Source organism: Emys orbicularis, chromosome 11 (genome assembly GCF_028017835.1).
Source record: "Emys orbicularis isolate rEmyOrb1 chromosome 11, rEmyOrb1.hap1, whole genome shotgun sequence".
NCBI classification, from domain to species: domain Eukaryota; kingdom Metazoa; phylum Chordata; order Testudines; family Emydidae; genus Emys; species Emys orbicularis.
In genome coordinates, this window is record NC_088693.1 from 1,390,716 (window position 1) to 1,416,445 (window position 25,730).

At 52.4% G+C, this 25,730-nt stretch overlaps 1 protein-coding gene across 1 annotated transcript; it reads right to left on the bottom strand.

Moving 5' to 3' along the window:
• Positions 1 to 344: 344 nt before the first annotated feature.
• On the bottom strand, positions 345 to 24,699 carry RETREG2 (reticulophagy regulator family member 2). Its single transcript, XM_065413150.1, has 9 exons — positions 24,506 to 24,699; positions 19,970 to 20,076; positions 11,882 to 11,912; positions 10,885 to 11,020; positions 9,231 to 9,315; positions 7,271 to 7,408; positions 6,719 to 6,813; positions 5,516 to 5,651; positions 345 to 4,413 (listed from the first exon to the last, which is right to left on the bottom strand). Exons 1-9 carry the CDS (start codon positions 24,697 to 24,699, stop codon positions 3,680 to 3,682), a joined length of 1,656 nt encoding a protein of 551 aa, XP_065269222.1. The 3' UTR covers positions 345 to 3,679.
• Between the last annotated feature and the right edge of the window lie 1,031 nt (positions 24,700 to 25,730).

The following is a 25,730-nucleotide window of genomic DNA, read 5'->3' on the forward strand; positions in this document are numbered from 1 at the left end:
CACCCATCCCCTCATTGTCATTGCAACAACTCTGCAAGGCTGCTGGCTGCGCAACTGCAACAGAAAGGGGGTTTTCTGAGCCTGAGTGAGCTGGGCAGGAGAGGAGAATCCAGCCGGCTCTGCCCCACCCCAACACGTTACCTCCCTCGGGGGGCCTGCTCACACCACCCCCAGCTGATACGAGCCTCGCTGCTAGCTCTGCTTTGCGTGTACAGTACCGCCACTGACAGACAGCTCCCGCCAGGTTGAAAAGAAGTGATTTCTCCCCCCTTGCCTGGCGCTGAATGTCAGACTGGCACCCCAAGCCAGGATAGCAAGACAAGCTAGAAAGACTCCATCACATACAGCCAACAAACTTTATTGCCCAGAACTTTCTCCTCTAACATTTGTTTGTTTTTATTTTTTATTACAAATTCTACATTTTGCTTTTAAATATAGCCATAGAATGAACACTGGTTACAAGGACCCCTCCCCCCCTCCCCCTTTTCCTGGATGCTCTTAGGAAGAGATTAACACATTTTTATTACCAGTTCTCCTGCAGACCTACCAGCAATGAAAAGCCACCCACGGCTACCAGCACTGGTGCCTCAAATTCTCTTGCGGACATAGTGCTCAGGGAGAGGGCGGGCATATGAGCACAAGCAAACAAGATCCCTTCCCCTCCCCACATCCTGAAAGAAAAGGTGGGGTCCAAATTGTTGTGACCCATTTGTGCTCCTACCGTGCACCAATGCCTTGGTTAGCGATATGTGGCAGCCTGCTCACTGGATACGTTGGCGGGGGCTTTTTGGAACAACGTTAGCACCATTTGAATGTGGGTGGCTGCCATGTGGGCCATGCACACAACCCTGTAGACCGCAGGACGCTGCGCCTGGGATTCTCAATGCAATGCAGGACAAGGAGGCCGACATTTTGCTTTGGCAGCCTACCAGGAGCGTATCTAATTTACATCCAAGCAGACTGCAGCCACCCTCCTGAGACATGGTGTTCTCCGAGGAAGGGCACTGCTTGCTAGGGCTACGCTGCTGTGGTAAAGTGGGTGAGAACAGGCTCCATTTGGGCCAGTTTGGCATTCGTTGGGCTAGGAGAAGGTTTTCGGGAAATGCCTCTATATTATCTACTCAATAAATAATCTAACGCTTCCCAAACCTGGGATTGGAAAGCAGATCGGCCTAGCTCGAAAGAGGCCAGGAGGGGCTGCCATTAAAGAATTCATAGACCCACAAGCCACCACGCCCATGGAATGTTCCATTGAGCAGGGCAGTCATACAGGGTGTAGAAGTGTCCATCTAGTCCACGCTTTGAACAGTCAAACAGTGACAGAGCTACCAACGCCTCTGGAGTCTGCCCTGTCCCACACAAACAGGGAAAGGGGGGGGGAAATCAACCCACACACAATACAGGGGGACAGCCGAAGCCCAGCTTCAACTGCGTTCTCTGGCCCCACGAACTCTCCAAAATGCTCTGCCCAAGGGGTGTAGCAAGGACGTCACTGGGCCTCTGCTCCCATCCCCTGGTTATCTCAGCCCTCTGATCTCAGGAGAGTTTTCTGAATTTAAAAGCTCTGCTGTCAGTTATGAGAAATCCAGTCAAGGGGCTGCGCCTGGGTGCGTGACGAGCTGACCGTCTCACCTCTGGAAGAGAGAGTGCTGGCTGGGGGCAGGGAAGCACAGCAAGGCATCCTGCCTCGGCACTCAGGCTAGACAGACTCCCACCCTGGGCCCATATTCCAGGGACTGGTGGCCACGGGCATGCAGCCTCTCACTTTCCATACATTCCTCGACTGCAGCACCCTTAAGTAAGAGTTGATACGAGAGGCTGCAACAGCCCCGTACATACACAAGATTCCCTCTCCTCCACTTCCGCTAGTCAAGGGCCCTCACGCTGCAGGGTCTACGTGCAATGAGGACACAGAGACCCTTAGCGGTAACGCTTGGGCAGTCTCAGCCAGACCCCGGGGTACATTAAGACAGTACGAGGGTTACGAAAGTGAGAGGGATTGGACGTACTAGGTGCGACGACAGGCAGGACTCCAGGCAGCCTTGCTCTTGGGCGTGTTGGCCTAGATGCCCAAGGCAGAGCCCGAAGTTCCACGGCCCACCATTTCACAGAGGCCTTTTGCACATACACCTGCGGCGCTCCGCTGTCTGTGCGGACAGAGCTAGCCCGAACAGGCCTAGAACTTCCAAGCGTACATGCTGAGCCTTCACACGCTGGCTGAGCCATTTCTGCTGGGCTGTGCACAGAAGCTGCCAAGTCAGTTTACAGCTCCCCCCATGCCAGAGCTACGGCCAAGGACGCCCAGTCCCTGCTCCAGGAGCCATTTCGGGCAGGGACTAGAGCTAGGACGGCCTGTGGCTGCGATACAGGGAGCAGAGCCTCCTGCTGGAAGCGAGATCAGAACCTAGTCCACGGTACACTCTGGGACAGGCCCAGGAAGCGCTGGGTACCCAACTGGGCTAGAATGGGAGGTGCTTCCAAAGGGCCTGCTTGAGAGGACAAGATCTGAGGCAGCTCTTCAGTCCCTCACAGCTCCCAGACCCAGCAAGGGCAGCCCTGCCAGAGGAGGAGCAGGTTCACCGGGCAGCAGTGAACGATCCTGCGCTGGGACTGGAACAGAGATGCCAAGTGCTCACAGCAGGGACACGGGTTACGAGGGACGAGGTGGTAGAGTGGAGTTGTATTGGCCCGGCCTTGGGCGTGGGAGGGGGCACTTGGGACGTAAAGTGCAGTAAGAGATTGCAGAACACTGCCTAAAACAGCCTTTAGTTATCAAAAAAATTAGATTTTGGGGGGTCCCTCTCACACAATTACTGTCTGCGCAGCCCCTTGGACTAGGGCCACAAAACAGTCTCACCCATAAAACAATCAGACGCTTCTCCGCTGCACAAGCCACCGGAAAGCCAGCCAGCTGCCACAGCGAGACACTAGACAAGAGGAAGCGGCACTCGGGGGTCTGGCTTGGTCACGCTTATTTAGAGCACGATGGTTTGAGGAGCCATCTGTGTGCCGCAGAGTTAAAGACAGGAGAGAACCGGGGCAAGGAGCAACTGGTCCAGACCTGGAAGCTGCTCCATTCACAGCAGTGGTCTCCAGGCCAGACACAGGGAAATGCCCGACACTAGCTTTGATGGAGAGGCTACTACAGTCTGCTGTCAGCCTCGCAGGCCCCTTCCTGCAGCCACCCACCTTTTCCTTGCTGGTAGGAAGCGGCCTGCCTCTGCTCTTCCCCCCACCCGGAGATCTGAGTTGTATTTCCTTCCCCTCCCCCCATCCAGCTCAAGCAAAGACAGTTAAAATTATTTACACTTTTAGCCATTTAAAAACCCAATAAAATAAGATTGCATCTGTCCTACGGGGGGTGTGGGGATAGCAGCAGCTACATCTAGCTCAGGACCCTGCGTGCAAAACGAAAGACAAACAGAAGACAGACCAAAATACTGCATCATCACTAGGAAGCTTTTGCTGGGGTTGGTGTTACAGCTGCGGCCTGGTTCCTCTCCTCACTCAGACGGAGGAAGGCTGGGCTGGGCAGGATGGGTTATTCCAGACACAGAACATGAACACAGCCTTTTTGCCATCCTGGTCAACATGAATCTCTCACTGCAGGAGTCCGTCCGTCCGTCCTTCCTTCCTTCCTTCCAGGGAGGACGAGGAAAGAGGGGGCGACAGAGACGACCTAAGACAAAGACGCCGCTGACGCCGCCTCCTCTGGATCCTCTTGCTTTGGCAGCTCGGAAAAGACGGGCTGGGAGGAAGCTGGAACTGGAGTGACGGGCGATTCCTGCACTTCCTGCTCTCCTCCAAGCCCCATCTCTACATCCATTTGCTCCAGCTCCCTCTGATCCAGTAGCTCAAAGTCATCCACTTCCCCCTCCTCCTCCGGGGGAGCTGCAGTCTCCGTCCCCACCACCTCGGTCTCTGACAGCTGCGCCTGGAAGTTCAGTCTCTCTTCGGGCTCAGTGGGGAGGAACTCGGAGAGGGAAGGCCCCTCACTAGCTTCAGAGGAGCGCAGCAGGGCCGAGAGGGTGTTCTGCACCACCGTGGTGATGGCAGTGGTGACAATCTCCTCGCTTAGCACATCGATGCAGATGCCCAGGCCGGGGGCAGCAGCAGTCTGTGGCTCTGCGCCGCCTGGCGCCACTTGCCCGTTCCCATTGAAGTGCGTATTTACAAAATGGAGAGGAGAAGCTAGATGGAGAACAGAGAGGTCAGAGTCCACAGCTTCCTTCTCCACAGAGTCTAGCTCGTGGGCAGCATGGGCAAGCTCAGGGCCCAGTGGCACCCCGAAGGCATCGTCATCGCTTTGTGGCCCCAGGTCTCTGGAATGATACTCTTCTACGGAGGGGAACTCTGCCAGGTCCTTGGCGAAGGACTCCTCCGGCTCACTGTGCAGGCTCTGCTGATCCAGGTCTGAAAGGCAGAGCCAGGCAATGGCATTAGCAGCAGCTCTTGGGTGCTTCTCCCACTCTCCACAGTCCCAGGCCCTTAGACCCGGGCTGCGCGTCTGCCTGCCCCAGCTGATCTTTGCCCCCTGGGCTGCTCCATCCTGCTTAGTGTGGAAGCAGGGGTTGCCCTGCACTCCCACGAGAGGAGTGCTTGAAGGAACATAGGTTTGGATTCAAGCTCCTCCACAATTCAGCTTCTTCCTGCCTAGGAGCCACCTCCCTTCACTCTGCCCCACATGTGGGATGTGCGGAGCAGGTGGCTCACCTGACCATCCCCTTCTTGCCATCCTCCACCTGCCAGTGGGGCTGTTCATGCCTAGAGCTCCTGTCACACTTCCACCTTCTCCCCTTTCAATCCCTCCTCAAACCCACCCCGAAGTGTCTGACGAGCTACACTCCCGTAGATTACCCAGTGCCCACAACTCCTCCTGCACACACCCAACCAGCCCCGTGATCCTGTTGTCACCACCACACAGCCCTCATCGGAGCCAGCGCGTGCTGCGGGGCAAGGCCTCTGGCTTTGTTTTGTACAATGCCACACACAGCGTGGGCACCAGAGCACACGTCAGCACTTGGCCGGGCTTGCCTGCCTCTCTGCTCGTTGGCAGAGCCTTTGAGGACTGCGCTGCCTCCCTCTCCAGAGTTAGGCAGGGAGCAGGGCAGTGCATGGAGCGGGATCATCCAGGCAGCAGAGATCAGACAGCTGGAGCAGTCATGGATATCGGGGAAGCCATGACAAGCTGTGCTGCTGCTAAGGCCTCCCTCCCCGCCCAAGGCAGCAATTGGACAGAGCCCATCCCCACGGAGGCTGGACTAGCAGCCCGGCTAGGAGAAATGACAACACACAGACTCCCAGCCCAGTGATGGGGGAGATGGGGCATGCCACCTTCACTGCCAAGTGAGGGTCTCCTAGCTCCCTTCTGGCCCTTTCCCCCTGCAAACAGCCTGGTTCTCCCCCTGCCCTCCAGGGGCCTGTCCCAGCTCCAGAGGAGGGGAAGGGACAGGGATGGCCGGTTCCTATCAGACAGCTGTTTCAGGACAATGTGTGGGGTGAGGGTGGGAATTACCTTCAGACACATCAGTCAGCTGCGGTGTGGTGGCCCTGGAGACAGAGAAGCCCCCGCTCTCCAGGATGGAAGCCTCCTCGTCAGAGAGCTCAGAGTCTGTAATCGCCAGCGCTAGTGCGGTCTTCTTCACATCCACCTGTGGCGGAGGAGAGCAGAGGGGACATCAGGTTTGGGTGTCCAGCTGGCAGCACTCCCTGCTGGCTCCTCTGCACGGACCGGAGCCGCAGGGGCGGAAGGTATCTGCCAGATGAACCGTTACACGGGTTCTCACGCTGTACGAGCAGGGGGCTGGGCAGAATCCTCATGACACTGTCCAGGTACAGACTCACCCTTGCTGCTCCTGGAGTGAGCGCGGAGGGGTTTGCGTCCTGCCAGCGCCCAACATGGAGGGCCCAGTGGAAAGCACATGTGTAACTCCTGTGAGCCCTAGAAATCCCCACAGCAGGAGATTCTCCCCCATCCTGCGGTGGCTACAGCACTGTCGCAAAGGGCAGGGACCCCTTTCACACTAGTGCCAACAGGCCATGCCAAAAAGGACATCCATACACGCAGCAGCAGAGGGCACTGCAGATACTTTCACGTGACCCAAAGCTTCCCACCTCCCAGCCCAGCTTCTCCTTCCACTGGCAGCTGCAGCAAAACCAGACGCCTGCCCTGATCACCCCATCAGCGTGGAAATAAACGGGACTACACATCTCCCATCTACTGAGCAAGCGCAGGGGGGCGGGGAACAGCTCCATGACCCTTTACCCTGGGCGTGGTCAGGGTTCCAGGAAATAGCAAGCCATCTGCACCACCAGCACCGCTGCCTGCAGGCCAGCAGAGACAGGTGCAGCGCGACTCCCTGCAGAGCCCATCGGGGCTACTCTAGTCACTGGCTCGAGGGGGCAGGGAGAGCAGGCAGGGCATTCCCTTACTCCAGGTCCCTGGGCTTTGCACTCCACCACACTGCTCTCGGGGCCACCGGACAAGCAGGCTCTCGGTGACAGCCCCTCCACAGAGGCAGCTCGCACCCCTCCCTTAGCACTCACTGGTGACTTTCCAACCCCGGCCAGGGCCCAGAGGCCAGGGCCGACTTGCACAGCTCTGCTGCTGGTTACCAGTGTGGCCGCATTCTGACCAACCCTCTGTTCCTGGCTCTCTGGGGAGGTGCTGGCAGGGAGGAGAGGGCTATCTACCGCACGGCTCCTCTGCAGCCCTTACCACTGGGGAGTAGCCAGACAGCTCCGCCTCGCTCTCACTCTCGGTCTCCGCCATTGGCTCATCGCCAGCCATGGGTTCACTCTTTCCTTGGCGCTCTGGGTGAGGAAACGGAAGAAACGTCACTGAGCGGCACCGGGCTCAGAATCCTGGAAAGGGAGGGAAGGAGCTGCGGGGTCCCGTCTAGGCCATCCCCACCCCAGGCCAGCTTTGTTCCCTTCAGCCCCTTCGCTAGAGTTCTGCCCGGCCCAGTTAAGCATCCCAAGGAATGGGGCTCTCACCCCTCCCCCTAGGAACCCCTTTCACTGCTTGACAGGTCACTGCCAAGCAGTCTCTCCCCGTACTCCCAATACTCAGCCTACATTTTCCTTTGCTCAGTTTTCCCCCATCACCCCTAGTCATAACCTCTAGGATGACCCTCCCTCCCCCGGCTATTTCCCCCCCTTCCCCCCCCGGGGATGCCATTTCTCAGGCGTTCCACACCGATTCTGACTTGCCAGTGCTGTTTTCCCAGCCGGCCAAGGCAGAGAGAACAGAGAAAAGGTATTGCCTTACTTCTCTTCTCGTGCTTCAGGTGCAGGGTCTCTGCTTTCATACTGTAGTCCAGTTTCATCAGGACAGGTTCCAGCCGAGTGTACATCCGCTGGATCAGCTCATGGTAAACCACCAATGGCCACAGCAGAATGCTGAGCACTGGAAATGCAGAGAGAACCCAGAACACGTTAGCCATTCGGAAAGGGGTCAATAACATCACTATATAAATCCATGGCACGCCCACACCTTGAATACTGCAGGCACTTCTAGTCACCTGAGCTAAACAAAAGATGTACTAGAATTGGAAAAGGTGCAGAGAAGGGCAACAAAAATTAGGTATAGAACAGCTTCCATATGAGGAGAGAACAAACAGACTGGGTCTGTTCATCTTGGAAAAGAGATCACTAACAGGGGATAGGACAGAGGTCTATAAAATCATGACTGGTGTGGAGAGAGTGAATTGGGAAGTGTTATTGACCTCTTCACATAACACAAGAACCAGGGGTCACCCAATAAAATGAATAGGCAGCAGGTTTAAAACAAACATAAGGAAGTACTTCTTCGGTCAACCTGTGGAACTCACTGCGAGGGGATGTTGTAAACTATAACTGGGTTAAAAAAAGAACTAGAGAAGTTCCTGGAAGATAGGTTCATCAATGGCTCTTAACTAAAATGGCCAGAGGTGCAACCCCAGGCTCCCAGTGTCCCTAAAACCTCTGACTGCCAGAAGCTGGGACTGGATGACAGGGGATGGATCAGTTGATAATTGCCCTGTTCTGTTCATTCTCTGTGAAGCACCTGGTATTGGCCACTGTCAGAGACAGGATACGGGGCTGGGTGGACCTTTGGTCTGACTCGCTGTGGCCGCTCTTACACTAGGAAAGGAAAAATAGGCCAATTCTCCCAGTAGCCAGGCACACAAGCGCCAGGAATGGAACCTCATGTCAGCTGAAGAGCAGTCTGATGGCACTGGCTTCACCCTTACAGGTCTGCCAATGCACCTCACTCCTGATCTGCAGCACCGCCCTATTATTCCAGGGCTGCTTTCATCCACAAACAGCTTTGCCAATGCACAGCAGTCCTTCCCTGTGACACCCCTGCTATTACAAACCTGAGCTCTCTGTAGCTCAGTCAACACACCTCATTCCTGACCTCGGAGCTGGAGCTATAGCTGGGGGTTAATTCAAGTGACTGACTTCTGAAAGGGCAGCAGCAGCCTAGGACTTACAAGCAAGGCTGTGCCCCAATTGGAAGCCAGTGTGCCGAACACCTGAGTGACCCGATAAGCTAACACGTCCACTGGAGCAGGGGAAGAGTAAGCAGCTCAGCATTCCAAGTTTCCAAACGGTTGCTCTGACTATATAATGAAGTTCTTTAGGATGATCTTAAGATAGCCAAGTACTTACATTTCCTTCCGATTTTACCTCCTGCTGCCCGTAACGTTTTGGGAAGGTTGAATACACATTCTCTTTCCCCAGCAATTTTTTCCTTTCAAACCTGGCAGACATGGACTTGTTCTCTGTTGAAGTTTCAGAGTGACACTGCATTTCTCTGCTTCCCTGCAGGAACACCTGCTTCACTGAGCATGTTAGAGAGACCGGGCGGGTGAGGTAATATCTTTTATTGGACCAACACCTCGCCCACCTTGTCTCTCTAATACCATGGCCAACACGCCTACAACTACACTGCATATAATCACTGAGCACGTAGAACAGTGCAGATCTGGGAAGAGGGTTCATTGGTTGACCGTGGCTCCCTCTTCTGGCTTTGTGCAGTACTGCATCACACTGCAGGTCCAACGTAAACAGTATGCTAGCAAATGACCTGAGGCGGCAGGGAGGTGAGGGGTTATGCGTCTCACTTTATCTGGTATGGGCTGTGGGATATGAAAGAATCGTGAGCACACTTCTACCAGCGTATCAAATGACTCAGGCAAGTCACGACTAGTCTCAGTTGACACCAAGGGGCCACTTATACTCACAGATGATGGAGGAGATCATTATGCCCGGAACATAGTGTCCGACCATAGCCAGGATCAGGCACCCCGAACAGACCCTCGCACAGAACTGGGGGAAAAAAGAGGTGAGGGATGAACAAAACAACAGACAAGAGGCAAAGACGCCATCCCTGCAGCTGGGGCAAGAGACGTGCTCGGCGCCATTTCTCACCTTAAAATATTGTAATGCAAATTTAACACACAAAAGCCTGATCCAACCCAATGGCTTATTCTGGCTTAGCTTTGTGCTGCGCTCCCGGCACTAATGGTCAGAACTCAAACTTCCCAGCCCGGGGGAGAAGCAGAGTGAAGTGCAACAGAGCAAGTCAGTGTAGATGAGACCTAGGGAAACCTAAGAACCTGTGACCACCCCTCTGCCCCCCGACCAAAGAAGCTTTATGGGAATGTCCTAAACTGTCTCACTTCTGAAGTTCAACAAGGTCTCCTGGAAGTAAGATAGGATATATTATAATTAGGCATTAGATAGTGCTGTTCATTTGTAGATTAACAAATTATAGAGGCGTCTATACTGTCCCTCCCGTTACCCAGATGGGGAAACTGAGGCATAGAGACGTTAGATGATTAGTTCACAATCCATGGAGCCCTGCCCACCCCCTGGTATGGCTCATCTGGAATTGGTGGGTGTGTGACCGTCCAGCCCAGACTCTTCTGCTCTTTGCAAGGGGCACAGGCCCTTCTCACGGGTTAGATGATGGTTCTAGTGTCCTGGAGGTCTGTCAAAGGGATCAGGGCTGGAGAGACCGGTGCTCAGCGTGAGCTGAAATGCTGGTTTGCCAAGTAAAGGAAGCCATATAGGAGAGTTTGGTGCACTCTGAGTCTCATCTTCTAACTAATTCAAGCTCAACACTAGAGGACACCAGACTAAGTTTATGGCATCTGTCTTGAGTTGCTTTCTCTCCCCCTTCTGGCTGAATATTGTAACTGTGGAGTCACCAGTCTGAGAAGCGGGTATAGCCAGCAGTGGAAATAAATATAGTAAAACCCCACTTGTTTCTATAACTTGAGCGCACTGGAGTCTGCCAAGTCTGCTGCAAAGGTAGCCTGTGTGGATGTCATTGATCTTCGGGGATGTCGAGGACCTAATACAGGCCAGGACCAAGACCTGGCTACGAAGAGGTAATTCCTCTCCAAACGACATCTGGCACATCCATCAACCCCTAGGTTTATGCCAGAGTCTTTCACGCATTCAGGAGCCCTGAACACCACTGCACGATGGGTTTGGAGAACAGCAGCTTGAGGGTGCTGCTTGCAAAACAGCTACAAACAGCTTCCAGCGCTGAACGGAGCCTACGACAGGGCAAAAGCCATAATCGGACGAACTTCCGACTCGGACTATAACTCAAGGAACAAAAGGATCAAAGAGCTGGCCATTCCCATAAGGGGTTAAGCTTGGCCCCAGCTCACAGGTGCTTGGAACAAAATTGTTCGTTAGCAAAGCTTCCCTTTCCTGAAGTCTGGGCAGGGTGGGATGCAAGAAGGGCACCCGCAATCATCAGTGAAGGGCTGGAACAGTGAAAATCTTGCCCTAAGATTCCTCCCACCCCCCAGGGCATCTGAGGAGCCCCTGACTACAAGAGCAACACCTCCAGCAGAGGGGGAGTGGCATGGCCCAAGTTACCTTGGCAGGGTTTTGCCTCTTGTACTGTAGCAGCTCCTGCAGGTACAACCGGAAGGTGACCCAGCTCTCAGCCAGGCAGTAGCACAGCTCGGGGACGCTGAGGAGGTGGGGCTGTGCTCCAGCCGTCACGCTCTCACTAGAGAAACAGATACAAGTGTAAGAGGACAAACCTTCAACACACCCCACTTCACTTGGGGGTACAGCAGCCATAGGGAAGCAGGGCTCCCTATCAAGGGCTTCATAATACTGGGGTGCATCTCAAATTTAACTTCACTAATGACGCCTCTCTGCTTTGCCCACCCCACTCCAACCTCAAACAGGGTCTGACGAGGGACAGCTGAACCATGCTGAAAGAGCAGGGGCCCAGGCACCTTGCTGCAAAACACAGCACCTCCTTGCAAATAGCAACATCCCCATGTCACAGGTCAAGAGGCGAAACATCAGAGCTGGGATTAAACCTCAAGGAGCTCCTAATATCCAGTCCTGGGTAACAAACGCCCTGGAATGCTGGGTGACCGTGCTGCCCATAACCAATGCTAAGCACTGGGGACCGGAAGCATGCAATTACAGGTGGTGCATGTACTCTACAAAAGCCAATCCCAGGGATTTCCTTCTCTCTGGGGATTCTTAAAATAGCTTGGGACAGATCCGCTTTGCCTGAGCGTTAGGGAAAAATCCTGGACATTCCGAGTGCCAGAAGCATGCAGACATTTGAAGGGGATCAAGGTTTCCTGGAATCTCAAAATGCTGTTCCTGCGCAAATGAAGCAAACGGCTGCCACTGCGGAAGGAGGAAGCATTGCAAACCCTGCTGTGTGTCAGCTAAAGAACAGGCATTTCAGGAACCATGCTCACAAACACACTGCAGTGTGAGTGGGGAGCAATCCTGAGCAAGGGCAAAGGAGGGGGGCCAGGCAGAGAGAAGGACAGACAAGATCACCACGCTGACCTCACCACCCCCGCTGCTCCCTGTCCTAAGAGGGCACAAGTGAGCCTACCTGTCCCCTCCCGGCTCCTCCGAGGGCTGCGCTGTAGGGACAGAGCAAGAGAGATTCGTTAGCCAAGTGAAAAATAAAACACGACAGCTTAATTGCTAGGAGCTGAACAGAGAATTAGCCAGGGATCTCCCTGCGCGTAGGAACCAGGCTAGAGCTGGCTGTTGGGTTTGCACGTGTTTACGTGCAGAGAGAAGCGGGAACGCTTCCTGGTAAAGGTTCGCTTTCAACACCAGAGTGGCCGAAGCATTGCACACAGCCCAGATTCAGCCCCCAGAGGTCTCTAATGGGGCCAGTGGCTGCGCTTGTCTCAGACCCCAGCAGGCAACGCAGTCAGGCCACAGATTCCATCTTCACTAGGGACACCAATACAGACTGACCTGGAGTCCTGAATGCTGGGCCTGTCGCTTCCATAGGCTGCAACCCCGTATTAAAGACAAGAGCAGCTGCACTCTCAGGTGCGTCCCTTGAACTCCTGACAAGGCACCAATGAGCTCCCGAGCTGGGCAAAATAGGAGCTCAGAGGCTGTTTGAAAACTGAATAGCGAAGTCCCTGAACATGGTTCATATGATGCCCTGGGCTGTCAGCTACGTGCTGCATTTCCTTTAGCACCTGCCACCCTAGATTCATCTGTGGAGAGTGTTCCGAGTAGGCTCCTCTCTGCAAGTCATGGCAGGATGTTTGCAGGGAGGGGGATGTTTTTAGCATGCAACTGGGTACCAAATAGCACAGACCTGCTGTATAATTCACGAGTTGCGGGTTCCTGGGTGTAACTATGTCCTGCTGGCGGCACTGACCCCACTGGGAAATTGACATTATTTACTATTTGTCCTACCAAGGTGCCCAGGGCCCCACTGTACTGATGGAAGTCAGGCTACTGGAGGGCTTGGGAATCTGACAAATGCTGACTGGCCGAGACATCTCTCCAGCCCAGTTTGGGACACAGACTCAGGGACAATGAAGCAGGGCTTCTGTGCAGCGCTGAAGGCATTTCCTGATGCTTGCACAATTCCAAACTCCGACGGGATTTTCCCCCTCAAACATCCAAAAAGTGCAATACAAATAAAGGGCCGTTCTGTGACAGGTTGGATCACAGAAACCCCCTTGAGAGCTGCCACCTGATGTGCCAAGACTACCCCTGCTTCTGTTTTCCCTGCCAGCTCAGGACTCCAGCACCCTGTCTTGCTGAATTAGACACTCCAGTCCACTTCAACACAGACCCAGGGTCTGAATCACTTGTCCCAAAGCTGCAAGTTTACCTGAAAACAGCTCATAGAAGTGTGCTTGTCTTTAGCACTCAGATGCCCAACTCCCAAGGGGGTCTAAACCCAGATAAATCCGTTTTACCCTGCATAAAGCTTATGCAGGGCAAACTCATAAATTGTTCGCCCTCTATAACACTGATAGCGAGATATGCACAGTTGTTTGCTCCCCCAGGTATTAATACATACTCTGAGTAAATTACTAAATAAAAAGTGATTTTATTAAATACAGACAGTAGGATTTAAGTGGTTCCAAGTAGTAACAGACAGAACAAAGTAAGTCACCAAGCAAAATAAAATAAAATGCGCAAATCTATGCCTAATCAAACTAAATACAGATAATCTCACCCTCAGAGATGCTTCAGTAAGTTTTTTCTCAGACTGGACCCCTTCCAGGCCTGGGCACAATTCTTTCCCCTGGTTCAGCTCTTGTTGCAGCTCAGGTCATAGCTAGGGGATTCTCCATGATGGCTCCTCTCCCCTTCTCTTCTGTTCCACCCCTTTATATATCTTTTGCATAAGGGGGAACCCTTTGTCGCTCTGGGTTTCCACCCCCTCCCCTCAATGGAAAGACACCAGGTTAAAGATGGATTCCAGTTCAGGTGACATGATCACATGTCACTGCAAGACTTCATTACTCACTTGCCAGCACACACATATACAGGGAGACTCATAGGTAAACAGCCATCTGCAGACAATGGGAGTCATCAAGATTCCAAACCATCATTAATGGCCCACACTTTACATAATTACAATAGGCCCTCAGAGTTATATTTTATATTTCTAGTTTTAGATACAAGAGTGGTACATTTATACAAATCAGATGATCATACTCAGTAGATTATAAGGTTTGTAATGATACCTTACAAGAGACCTCTTGCATGAAGCATATCCCAGTTACGTTACATTCACTTATTACCGTATTTTCTCTAAAACTATCCCAGTTACATTATATTGACTTATTATCAAGTTTTTATAAAACCATATGGACTGCACAACGTCACACCGTTGTCGGCCGAGTTTAGGCCTGGAATTCAAGCTGTATGCAAAACACAGGTTCCCAAACCCTGTATGAACAGAAAGGCTTTGGAATCTCTCCCCGGAGTCTTGTCAACCAGGAAGTGGAAGTGGCTGGTCTAGTCCAGTCTCACGCAGGGGCGGCTCTATGTTTTTTGCCGCCCCAAGCACAGCAGTCAGGCGGCCTTCGGCGGCACGCCTGCGGGCAGTCCGCTGGTCGCGCGGATTCGGCGGCATTTCTGCGGGTGATCTGCCGGTCCTGCGCCTTCGGCGTACCCGCCGCTGAATTGCCGCTGAAACCGTGGCACCGGCGGACTTCCCGCAAGCATGCCGCCGAAGACTGCCTGTCTGCCACCCTCACAGCAACCGGCAGGCCGCCCCCTGCGGCTTGCTGTGCTGGTGCCTGGAGCCGCCCCTGGTCTCACTCCCCAGCCGAGTGAGATGCAAAAAGGAAACAAGCATTCTTCCCCGTGGTGAATGCTAAGTGAGACTTGGACTTCTCAGACTTAACTCTCTCCAGCGGTCCTGACGCAGAGATGGAAGCTGTTCTTTTTAACAGATTTGTTCGCTGTACACTGCCCCTAGAAATGACAGTGGTGGGCAAGTCAGTCAAACTCTTCCCTTTGCTGTAAGTGCCAAACCGACAGGCTCCTGAGCTGTGCACTGGAGCGGGAGACAGCGTGCGGAGGCGAGGAGGCAATCCTTTGAGTCTGTGACCCAGATTCCCGTAATCAGCCCTGTCAGCTGCCCAGTCACTCTCCTTGCCAGTCTGCATTCTGGCAGCTAGTTGATCAGCTCAGCGGTCACACACCGAGAGCCATGGCTTTTCTGCCACAGCATGAGATGTAAGCATCGTTCATTCAGCCGTTTTGCTGTGCTGGGAGTCTACCTCTCTCTTGTAGTGGAAGCAGAACCGCTTGCGATCTATCCCATCTCCATGCTGAGAAGTCTCCAAGGTGCTGCTGCATCACAGCACAGAGAAATCCAGCGCTCGGAGGTGCAGCTGCCCCCTGCACTACGCCAGTATCACTCCGGAAGGTGTGTTTGGCACCGGCATGTTTTGTTGTTTGCTGCATTAGGTGGTAGCGCCTGCACTGTTATCGCACTGCCACCTCTCCTATTTCCTGAGGCATAGCACCAGGGCTGTGGAATTCCCCAGTGCCACAAGCAATGGGAGAGTGACAGTCTATGGCAATGGAGGGTGTGACAGGTTCCCCCTGGGGTGCCACATGACTGTGGTGAATATTGGGGGGCAGGCTGTCACAGAGGGAATGAGAGGACTCCTTCCAGAACTGCTGACTCCAAATGATTTTGAAACCAGCTCCAAATCAATGGTGGCTCTGGGAGATGCAGAACGGCAGCACATTTTGGGTGTCTACCGCAGCCGACCAGAGCGCAACCGAAATCCACTGGTAGAGAACAATCAGCAGGTCGTACAGAGTTAGGATCTTCTGCAGATATTGCCATATTTGGCAAATTCAAGCTCTCATTTAAAATTAGTACACCAGACCCTCGCTAGAACGCGGGATTTTGGATCCATGTGCGGTCCCGTGTTCCTATGGATTCCAATGAAGGTAATTAAATTTGGGATTCCCGCGCTATAAGCGAATTCGCGCTATATAGACGCACGTTCTAGCGAAGGTCCGCTGTAGTTTCCATCCCTTCTTACAGAAGCACAGTCTGCGTGCTGCCCACCCCGATGCAGTGCAGAGCCTAGAGAAGGATTACATTCACCACAAAGCTGGAGAGAGCTTCACACAGGAGCTGGGACCACTCAAATGAGCAAGTTTTGAAATCCCCACTCTCCTTACTGAGATATCATCCGCCATCATCCCACTTAAATCAGTGGGAAGTTAGAGAGTATTCAGGACAGCCAGCTGGCCTTAAACATCTGTCCAGAACAGTAATGCCTGCTGACATTTCACGGTAAACATTTATATACATCTACAACCCAGTGTAAACACAGCTTGACACACCAGATTGAATCTAAGAGACGCGACTGCCAGTATTCAGGTCAGGTGATGGCACCTGTGGTTCCTCAGCTCTTAGAAATTCCCAGTGCAAACTCGGCTAGAAAGCAGGTCCCCTTTTTAAAAGAGCACCAGGCATTCACTTGCGTCCCAGTTATTGTTCATACAGAATGCAGCTACTGAGCCAGGCCTCCACCCTGGTGCTGGAGTGTGACTTGAGGGGTTTTCCAGTCACAAGAAGATCTGGACCCTGGGAGAAGTGAACTTCATGGGTGGAGGCAGAGGTGTTAACCCCCAGATGCAGCTCCTCCTCCTCCCAGCCAGTCATGTACTCAATTCAAATCCCTCCTTGTACACTTATGCATAGAGTTTAAATATCAAGACAAAAAAAAGAACGTGGGAATGATCTGCACCTCCTCCAGCTCTGCCTGCTGTCTGGTCAGCCAGCGGATTGTGGTTCCAGCGTGTTTGGTCTAACAGACCACAAGATCCTGGGGGCAAGTGTCTCTCTTGGTTCTGTATAGTGCTCCAGTAATGATCCTTATTTGATCCTCATTGCAGGAAGCACCTTCATGTTACTAGGACATTCCAAGAGTTAGTTTTGAATGGAAAGAAGGGGAAGTGGCTATGTTTGGCGTAGGTACATGGCTACGGAGCACAGAATGCACCCATTCCATTCGGATACGACTCCTAACATGCTGTGCTTCTCTGTGCTCACGTTGTGGTCCATGATTGTGGTGGGTGAGTCACTGAAGAATAAAAGCTGATGTTTCGTACCAGCTTTCATCCACAAGTGGAATTACTGAGGACGCTCAGTCTCCCATGATGCTCCAGACTGAGACATACTGGTTTTGAGGAGTGTGCGTATATATGTAGAAACTCTTCCAGATGCCATACTGACCTGTTTCTTGCTCTGCAGGAAATACGAAGCATGAAGCTACCAGGCTGCCATTCTGTGTTTAAACTGGAGGCCAGACTCAGACAAGAGCCGTTACATGCTCAGCTGTGGCACATCGCACTAGGAGGCCCCTTGGTGCCAGAACATGGCTCTTCCCTTGCAGGAGCTAAGGACATTTGGTACAACGGACTACACTGAAATCCAGGTTGTGACCTAAGTGGGTAAATCAGGAAGGTGATTTGCCCTTTGCTGGCAGCACAGTGACCAGCGAGGGGACAGAACAGCCCAGGGACTGGTTTTAGATGAAACCTGTGGGGAAGAAAGCAACTCCGAGAGAAGCAGTTCTGTCCAGCAACAGGCAGCACAATAGGACAGCGGATGTGCATCAGGCTATAGCACTGACAGTGAAGGACATGGGATCAGTCGTTGGCTCCCTTACTGCTTCGTGTTCTAGAACTATCCCAGCATGGCTTTCTGTTCGCCAGGTGAGGAGGTGATGGCTTTAGTTCTGGTCTTTTTGGAAGGAAAAAAGACTTCCCCTCTCCCACCTCTGCAAGACCGTTATATAGGGCAGCCAGAATTCTGTAAACAAAAGGATTTAACAAGCCTAATGCAAATAGGCATTTTGGAGGATTGGGGGGTATTTTAAACATTTAAACTCTCCCCTGCAGTGTTGGAAAAACAGCATCACGCTAGTGTTCGAGAAACTGGCCAGTCTCGTTTCACTGCCCAAGCTGAATGAAGTGCACAGAGTAAACAAACAACATCAAGAATGAAGAGATTAATACAACTGAAAGAATGTTTACAGCCTAGATAATCTTATCAGGGCTGCATGTGAGAGCTCTTTAGTCACCACCCTAGCAGGTTACATCTAGCCCATCTCTCTCGCTCTCGCTCTCTCTCACACACGCACGCACACACGGGGCCCCTCTCGTACAAAACTGTTTCCTAAGTCTATTCATTTAATAAATTTAGCTGAAGGAGGGGCTCAAACTAGATGGCAACCAATCACACCTTGTTTGAATAGTCTTCCTTGCTGCTACTCTGAGGCCTGGGGTACACCTAAAACTTAGCTCAACCTAGCTACCTTGCTCAGGGGTGTGCATTTTCCACACCTGAGAGAGACATCGTTAAGCCCACCTTAGCCCTGGTATAGACATCTCTATCCCAGTAGAATTCTCCCGGTGACCTAGCCATCACTTCTCGAGGTTGTGGATTTACTGCATCAGTGGAGACACCTCTTCTGTCACTGCAGCGAGTGTCTATACTACAGCGGCATAGCTGCAGCGATTGTAGTGTAGTCCTAGCCCGAGTCTGATGTTGACAGAGTCCCCATAATATATTGGCCAAGATGTGCAAGATGGTCCCTGTTACCTACTAGCTGGAAGCCAGACGTTGGTTCGTACAAATACAATAACCTAGCCATAGGTCATACAGTTGTGTTCACTGCCATTGTCCTCTCCGCTACCCTGTTGCGGCCGGAGATGGCTGTATCCAGTTTTGACTGTTCCTGATGGAGTGCAGGCCTATCTCCTGGATAACAACAATGAGGTGATTGTGGCTCAGCCTGGGATAAGCACATCGGTTTTGACTGTTATGTTATTGGCAGTGTACACTCGTGTCTGGAATCTGCCTCTCACCCTCTGCATTGTGTTTAGAAGGAACCATTAGGAAAAGGCTAGATAATAAGACAGAAAATATCATAATGCCACTATATAAATCAATGGTACGCTCGCACCTTGACTACTGCATGAAGTTCTGGTCACCCCATCTCAAAAAAGAGGTATTATAATTGAAAAAAGGATAGAGGAGAGTAACAAAAAACAATTAGGGATATGGAACAGCTTCTGTATGAATAGAGATTAAAATGAATGACTGGGACTGTTCAGCTTAGAAAAGAGACAACTAAGGGGGGATACGATAGAGATCTATAAAATCATGATTGATGTGGAGAAAGCGAACAGGGAAGCGTTATTTACCTCTTCACATAACAGAAGAGCCAAGGGTCACCCAATGAAATTAACCATCAGCAGGTTTAAAACAAACATACGTAAGTATTTCTGCGCACAACGCACAGTCAACCTGTGGAACTCATTGCCAGGGGATGTTGTGAAGGCCAAAACTATAACTGGGTCCAAAAAAGAATTGGATAAGTTCATGGAGGACAGGTCCAGCACTGGCTATTAGCCAAGATGGTCAGGGTAACAACGCCATGCTCTGGGTGTCCCTAAACCTCTGACTGTCAGACACTGGGACTGGATGAGAGTGGATGGATCACTCGCTAATTGCCCTGTTCTGTTCATTCTCCAAACTGATCTGGCACTGGCCACTGTGGGAAGACAGGCTACTGGGCTAGCTGGACCATTGGTCTGACCCAGGATGGCTGTTCCTATGGAAAGGACAGTACCCGCGCACTGTTTGACACAGAGCCCTGGAAGCTGAAGAACTCTGTTCAGAAAAAGGGAGGATTAACAAAGTGACATTGGTTCAGAGAACCTGGGCTCCGAGGAGTTTCCCATCTGAATTGGCAGAGGAGACCCAGAGTCAGAATAATCCTAGTGTTGAGCAGAAACACACTGTACCACCCCAGTCACTGCCCTTTTGACATGCGTATCCAAGTTAGCTGGGCCTCGCCATGCCCCATTAAACTGAACGGCTGTCAGCAGTTGTATCAATCCCCAGACAGACATTCTGACTGCACCAGCCATTGTTGCCTCCTATTTGCACACGCTCCAACCCGCCAAGGAGCCTGCCCAAGCTGGTTTGTGGATTTGAGCACACTCAATGCAACGGAGGCAGTAGCTGCAGAACAAGGCCCTGAAGGAAGGGAAGGAGGGGACCTACAGTACCCATAACGGTCAGGGAATACCAGCATTTGTCCATGACCCAGCAGTTGTAACCTCATCCCATGATTTCCCAGCTACAGCAATATGCATCACCTACCAGAGAAGTCAAACAGGAACCTGGGCTTCCACCTCTCCAGCAAGAGAATTCCAAGCAGAGAGATGCTGAGGAGAAAGAGAGGTCGCAGAGAAGTGGAGGAAAACAACCTGGGAAACCAAACAGAGCCGTTCTTAGCTGGTGCACTGGGAAGAAAGCTGCGAGCCCCTGTTACTAAGATGAATCCATAACTGCGGCTTTGGGGGCAGACGGACTTCCCCCTCTGTGCCAGAGTTCCTTCCCCCGCTGTAGAATAAGGAGAGCTGCACAAGTACAAATCCTCACAGCGCAACACACTGTACATGCAAATTGTTATAACTGACTCTTTAGGAGGTGCGCTGGGAAGACTAGCTCAGTTTTGAAAACAGCTGTGGTGACAGATGATACATCGGTTTCTAAACCATCGTCAGATAGCATTAGATGGCAACAGAAACAGATCCAGAATCTGCTTCCAAACATTAGTTCTTTTGCTGGTCCTCTCCCCCACGGATCCGAGCATGGGTCACATGCAGCATGTGGCCCTGCCACTCACCTGATGTAGATGGATTGGAACCCAGGCTCTTCTGTCTCCCTCACTGACATTCTGGCCTGTACCCAACAGCCCCAGAGATCCATGCTCACCCCTAGCTAGAGGGGCTGTCTCCTCCCAACACTTCATAAATTCAACAGTAAAAGCTGCTCATGAAACATGCCACCCCCCAACTCCAGCCCCATTCGTCTTGGTTTCTCACCTCCCAGCAGCAAGCAAAGAAAGGTTAACCAGAGCCCGTCAACCCCATCCTTGGGCCAGCCACGGGCTGAAGAGGGAGCGATACACTCCTCGCCCTCTATGCTTTCAGGCTGAAAGTGCTCTCAGCCCAGGGAGCACAAAACCACACTTAGCTTCACCTTGCTAGAAACACTTATCAAGAGACTAACCTCAAATAGGGAAGTGCACTAGAAATACAGACTAGATAACCAGGAGGTGCATGCATCTCACTGTGCAGAGCGACAGAGAGCTGAACTCCAGGGTAAACCAAAGAATCAGAAGTTAGAGAGCTCAGAAGAGAGATTAGGTCTTATCAAGGGCCACGCAAAACAACCTCCCTTTCCCTTCAGTGGGGCCAAGACAGAACTGTTCCCCATCTCTTCCCTTGGGGTGAGGATTCTACGGCTAGAAACATACCAGCTCAGGAAGCTTTTCCTACAGTTCACCTTCAATGTCTCTTTTCTGAATTTCAGCTCATAATCTCCAATTATAGCCCCTGTGGGACTATACTCAGGCCTTCCCCCACCTGCGGCAATTAAACCATTCTGTGTCCCACACCCCATTTTAATCCACTGTAATTGTTACTTAGCCAAACTAGACACATTTAGCTCCTTTAATCTTTCCTCATACATCAGTCTCCCAAACACACCAGCCTCACAGCACAGCTCCAGCTTCAGAGCTCTGCTCTGGATTTACCCTCTATATTCAGCACATTAGTTCATAGTCATTTAAGGAGATGCATATTATGCAAGTTTCCAGCTGGGTAATTTTAAGGAAGAGGGAACAGTAATAGAAGATGATTTAAATGAGTGACTGGTCAAGTATCTTTTTTCTTCCCATAGATTCAATTGTTCATTGTTTCGGCATCTAAAAAAAAAAAAGATTTTCTGACCAATTTTGCCCTTTTCTGTCTGGAAGACCACAGACTGAACATTTTGCCAAAAAACTGGACTCACTGTTTACATGAGTAAACAGGATGTTTTTCATTCCAGTCCACAGCTTGGTTCTGCCACTCATCCTCCAAATTTGTTAATGCTGCTGCTGTATGTGTGGGGGAGGAAACAGGCAGGCACAGGGCGGGATGAAAGGAATGTGCCAGGACAGAAATACAGAGCAGCTATTGGCTTAGCAAGAGATCAAGGTCCCCAAACACTGAGATCAATTAGTGGAGGGGCCAAGGTGGTATGTAGCACCTCCTTCCAGCCCAGAACATTACTAGGGTTACTAACCTACTGTGGCCATGGGATGAAGTGCACTAATATAGCAAGGACAAAGAATTTAACTAGAAACATGCCTGGGCGAGGCTCCAATCAGCTACAGCTGCCAGCAGGAGCAAGCACTTTATCATCATAGGCCAAATCCTGTAGAACCCCTTGGCACCTCCCTGGTAGCAGGGAGAGGCCTGTTTGTGCTTGTCAAAGGAAAGCAGCAGGGTTACTCCAGGCTAAATACAAGCCACACAATTCTGTGTTATGGACTGTGGCTGACATCTTGAATACAGAAGTGCAGCCCATGGACCAAGGGGGCATTAGACAGACAGAACATCTGCGCAGGGGCCTCCTCTTTGGACAAGATGGAGTACTGTATGCTGGGACCCCTACTACCCATGGTTTGCACCTCCATACCCAGGGCAGATGCAAAGGACTGTTTTATGCAAGCTAGATGCCAGCTGGTAAGATGTTAGTGTAACTCCTAGATGGACACATTTTGGATGTTCCCATAGTGAAGGGTATTTGCTGCTTCATCCTCCCTCCCTGCCTCACGATACCGTTGATTTTTTACAGTCTCCCACATTAGGTACATTCCCCCTGTGCACTTCTCTTGGGATTAACTAAAAAATGGCAATCACATCAGCTATTAAACACATGCAGTAGGGACAGAGAAGAGTCTTGTACTTTAGTCTTTTAAAAATATTTTGGAGAATTTTAATTCTCAGAAAAGATGAGACTTTGTACTAGGAAAGGTAGTGTAAGCTTTCACCACCCCACTCTAGCAGCACCTCTCCAGTGTGACCCACAGACACCATTAATTAATTCTGGAGTCCTCAAGACAGCTCGGCTAATGCACCTCAATCCTAACCTGCAGCATCTTCCATTAATGCAGCCCCGGATCATTCTAGCTGCTGCTAACATTGCTAGACATGGCAATGATTTTGCGGTATGGCAGCAACTCAACTTCCTTTCCCTTTCCACTGCTCGCATTATCTTGTAAACATCTGCATGCAACTGCCCACAATGGTTTTCTAGCTTTGCACTTTACCCACTGTTCTCACACACTTTCTGCTCTGAGACAGTCATGAGATTTGCCCTGATTTAGCCTGCAGGATGCTTTGGGGACAGCGGGTCATTCTAGGCTTTGTTTTAGTCTCCCCTCAAGCCTCCCTCACATCAGACCATCCAGGTTCTTGGAAGACGTCCCAAAGTGTGTTTAGAAACGCTTTTCTGTAATGAGGTTCTACAGAACATCACTTGACATTCCATTTGCACTTCAGAACAGGAACTGTAGATTTCTATAAAGATCATGAGGCAAATACACCCTGGCAATTGATGCATGAGAGAATTATAGAACTGGGCACTGAACCGCTCACACCCAGCTTTATACTGGCCATTAAGCCAAAAGAAACTGGCTCATTGGCCTCGAACTGGGGACATGTGAACTCTGCCCAAGTCACATAGACAACTTGCCAGGAGTTCCAAGGATCCCCTAAATTTAAATAAAATGGATCAGCCCTCTGAGACTACCAGTGACATCACAAGATATCTTATCTTGGGCTATGCAGCCTGGCTGCAGTTTGAGATCCACTAGCTGCACCTTAGAGAAGAGGGCAACAGCAGGGCACAGTGCAGAACTCCATGGACCACATTTCTTTCTGTCCTACAACAGGGTTGCACTTGTCCCTGTGCAGAAGTGATACTGCATTCAGTCCCCTAGGGAGAAGGTGAAAAACACTTGTTTCACCCAGATCTAAAGCAACACCAGTTTTTCCTGAACAAGTACAGTAGCACTGACCAAGCTCCGGAGAGAATTCCAACTCTCCCACCACAGCAGCATCACCATGAGATGGCATATGTGAGGAAGGGACAAGGCAGGAACAAGAACCTACATTGGGGCAGAGAGCCCCACTCTTCACAAATGGACAAGATTTGTAACACATCTCCCCAGAGAAACAGTCTGAACGCAGCATCTGGTTTTCTGGGCGGTTACTGCTGCATTCCGACCTTGCGTTCCAATGGGAACAATCAACTGAGGTACCAGGAGACAAGGAAGATGAGAACAGCACCGCGTGAAATCCTTACAAAACAACTCAGGAGATGCACTTCAATAGAAGCATCACTGCGGGGCTGAATTCCCCTAGCCCGCCTTTCCTCCAGAGCAAGGCAGCCAGCTAGAATGTGAACGGCCAGGCACCGTAGCTCACAGCAAAACTGACCTGGGCAGGAACCAGGGACCCCGACATCAGCATCACCCCTAGCAGCATTTAGTGCCAGTTAGTGGGGATCTCCCCTGCTCACACTGCAGGGGCCCCCAAATCCCCAGCGCCCTAACCTCCCCTCCCCCCCCGGCCTCAGACCCCCTTCGCCCCTCCGGCCTCAGATCCCCCCCCTTTCCCCACCCCCCCGGCCTGAGACTCCCCCTTCGCCCCTCACCCCTCCGGCCCAGGCCTCAGACCCCCCCCGCCTCAGACCCCCGGCCTCAGACCCCCCCTCTCGCCCCTCCCCCCCCAGGCCTCAGACCCCCCCTCCCAGCCCCTTCGCTGCCCTCAGCCCCGGTGCCCCCGCGCCCCCTCTCACCACAGGGCCCCCCCGAGCCCGCCGGCCGTGACCAGGCTGTGCAGCGGCCTCTCCCAGACCAGCAGCCGCTGCGCCGCCGCCAGCGCCGCCTCCCAGCCCCGCAGCCGCTGCCTCAGCGCCGCCGCCAGCCGCTCCATGGCCTCCTCGTCCGCCTCGGGCCCGGCCGCCTCCTCCGCCCGGCCGCCGCTCGCCATGGCTGCTCCGGCTCCGGGCCCAGCACCGGGGGGGAGGGGCGCCTGTCAGCCGCGGGCGGAAGGAGCCGCGCGCTGAGGCCGGCCTGGGCGCGGAGGCCCCACGTGATAGGGGCCGGAGAAGGGAGGGACGCTCCCCCAGCACGTGACCCAGGACGTATGCATTGCGCGCTAGCTCACAGCTCTACATCACGTGTTCCCGCATGGCTAGCCCTCTTCACGTCACGTGTTCCTGCATGGCTAGCCCTCTTCACGTGACACTGGTAACTGCACTGCGCGTGCTCCAGTTTAGCTCTTCCCAGTCCCTCATAGGGGGTAGCGGTGGCGGATGCACCCTTATCCAACTGCGCATGCGTGCTCCTTGCTGCTGGGCGGGGCTCATAATGAGCAGTGCACAGGGCAGGTGGTAGCTGCTCTTGTGGGGGGGGCGATGGTGGGTTCCCAAGCCCCGCCCCCTTGCGTGGCCTTTAGCATTGAGTGGGGAGGGGAAACCAGGGACAACACCCCAGGGTAGGGTGACTAGATGTCTTGATTTTATAGGGACAGTCCCGATTTTGGGGTCTTTTTCTTATATAGGCTCCTATTACCCCCCACCCCCGTCCCGATTTTTCACACTTGCTGTCTGGTCACCCTACCCCAGGGAGTCCCTGCAGCCCAGGCTGTGTGCATTGTGTTCTGCTTTGGGGTCCGCACCCCCTCTGTGCCTTTCCCTGGGGCCAAACTCGGGCTGCTGGGGCCTGTCTGCCAAGACCTGCAGCCTGCCGACCCCACAAGTAGAGATGTTACAGGCCAAATAACTTGGGCCCAGTCTCTCTTGCAGGGCCATCCATCGAGGACTTGCTATCCAATCTCTCCAGCATGTCTGTTATCACCAGGGTCCCCCAGGCAGAGCGGTTCCCTCAATTACTCCTTTCCTGGGCAGGGGGTGAACAGTCGGGCCACCACCACCCTGCTGCTGTTTCTGGGAGTGTCCCAATTTCCTCGCTGCAATCTCACCGGACATGGGGGTTGACAAAATATCATCTCGCTGTGGC

What these genes read in the sequence shown, in the direction of transcription:
- RETREG2 (XM_065413150.1), bottom strand. Translation starts at nt 24,699, where the DNA reads ATGGCGAGCGGCGGCCGGGCGGAGGAGGCGGCCGGGCCCGAGGCGGAC. An exon ending in GGGCTCGGGGGGGCCCTGTG is followed by an intron (nt 20,077 to 24,505) that starts GTGAGAGGGGGC and finishes TTGGTTTCCCAG; the next exon opens with GTTGTTTTCCTCCACTTCTC. An exon ending in AATGATCTCCTCCATCATCT is followed by an intron (nt 7,409 to 9,230) that starts GTGAGTATAAGT and finishes CTGCATTTCCAG; the next exon opens with TGCTCAGCATTCTGCTGTGG.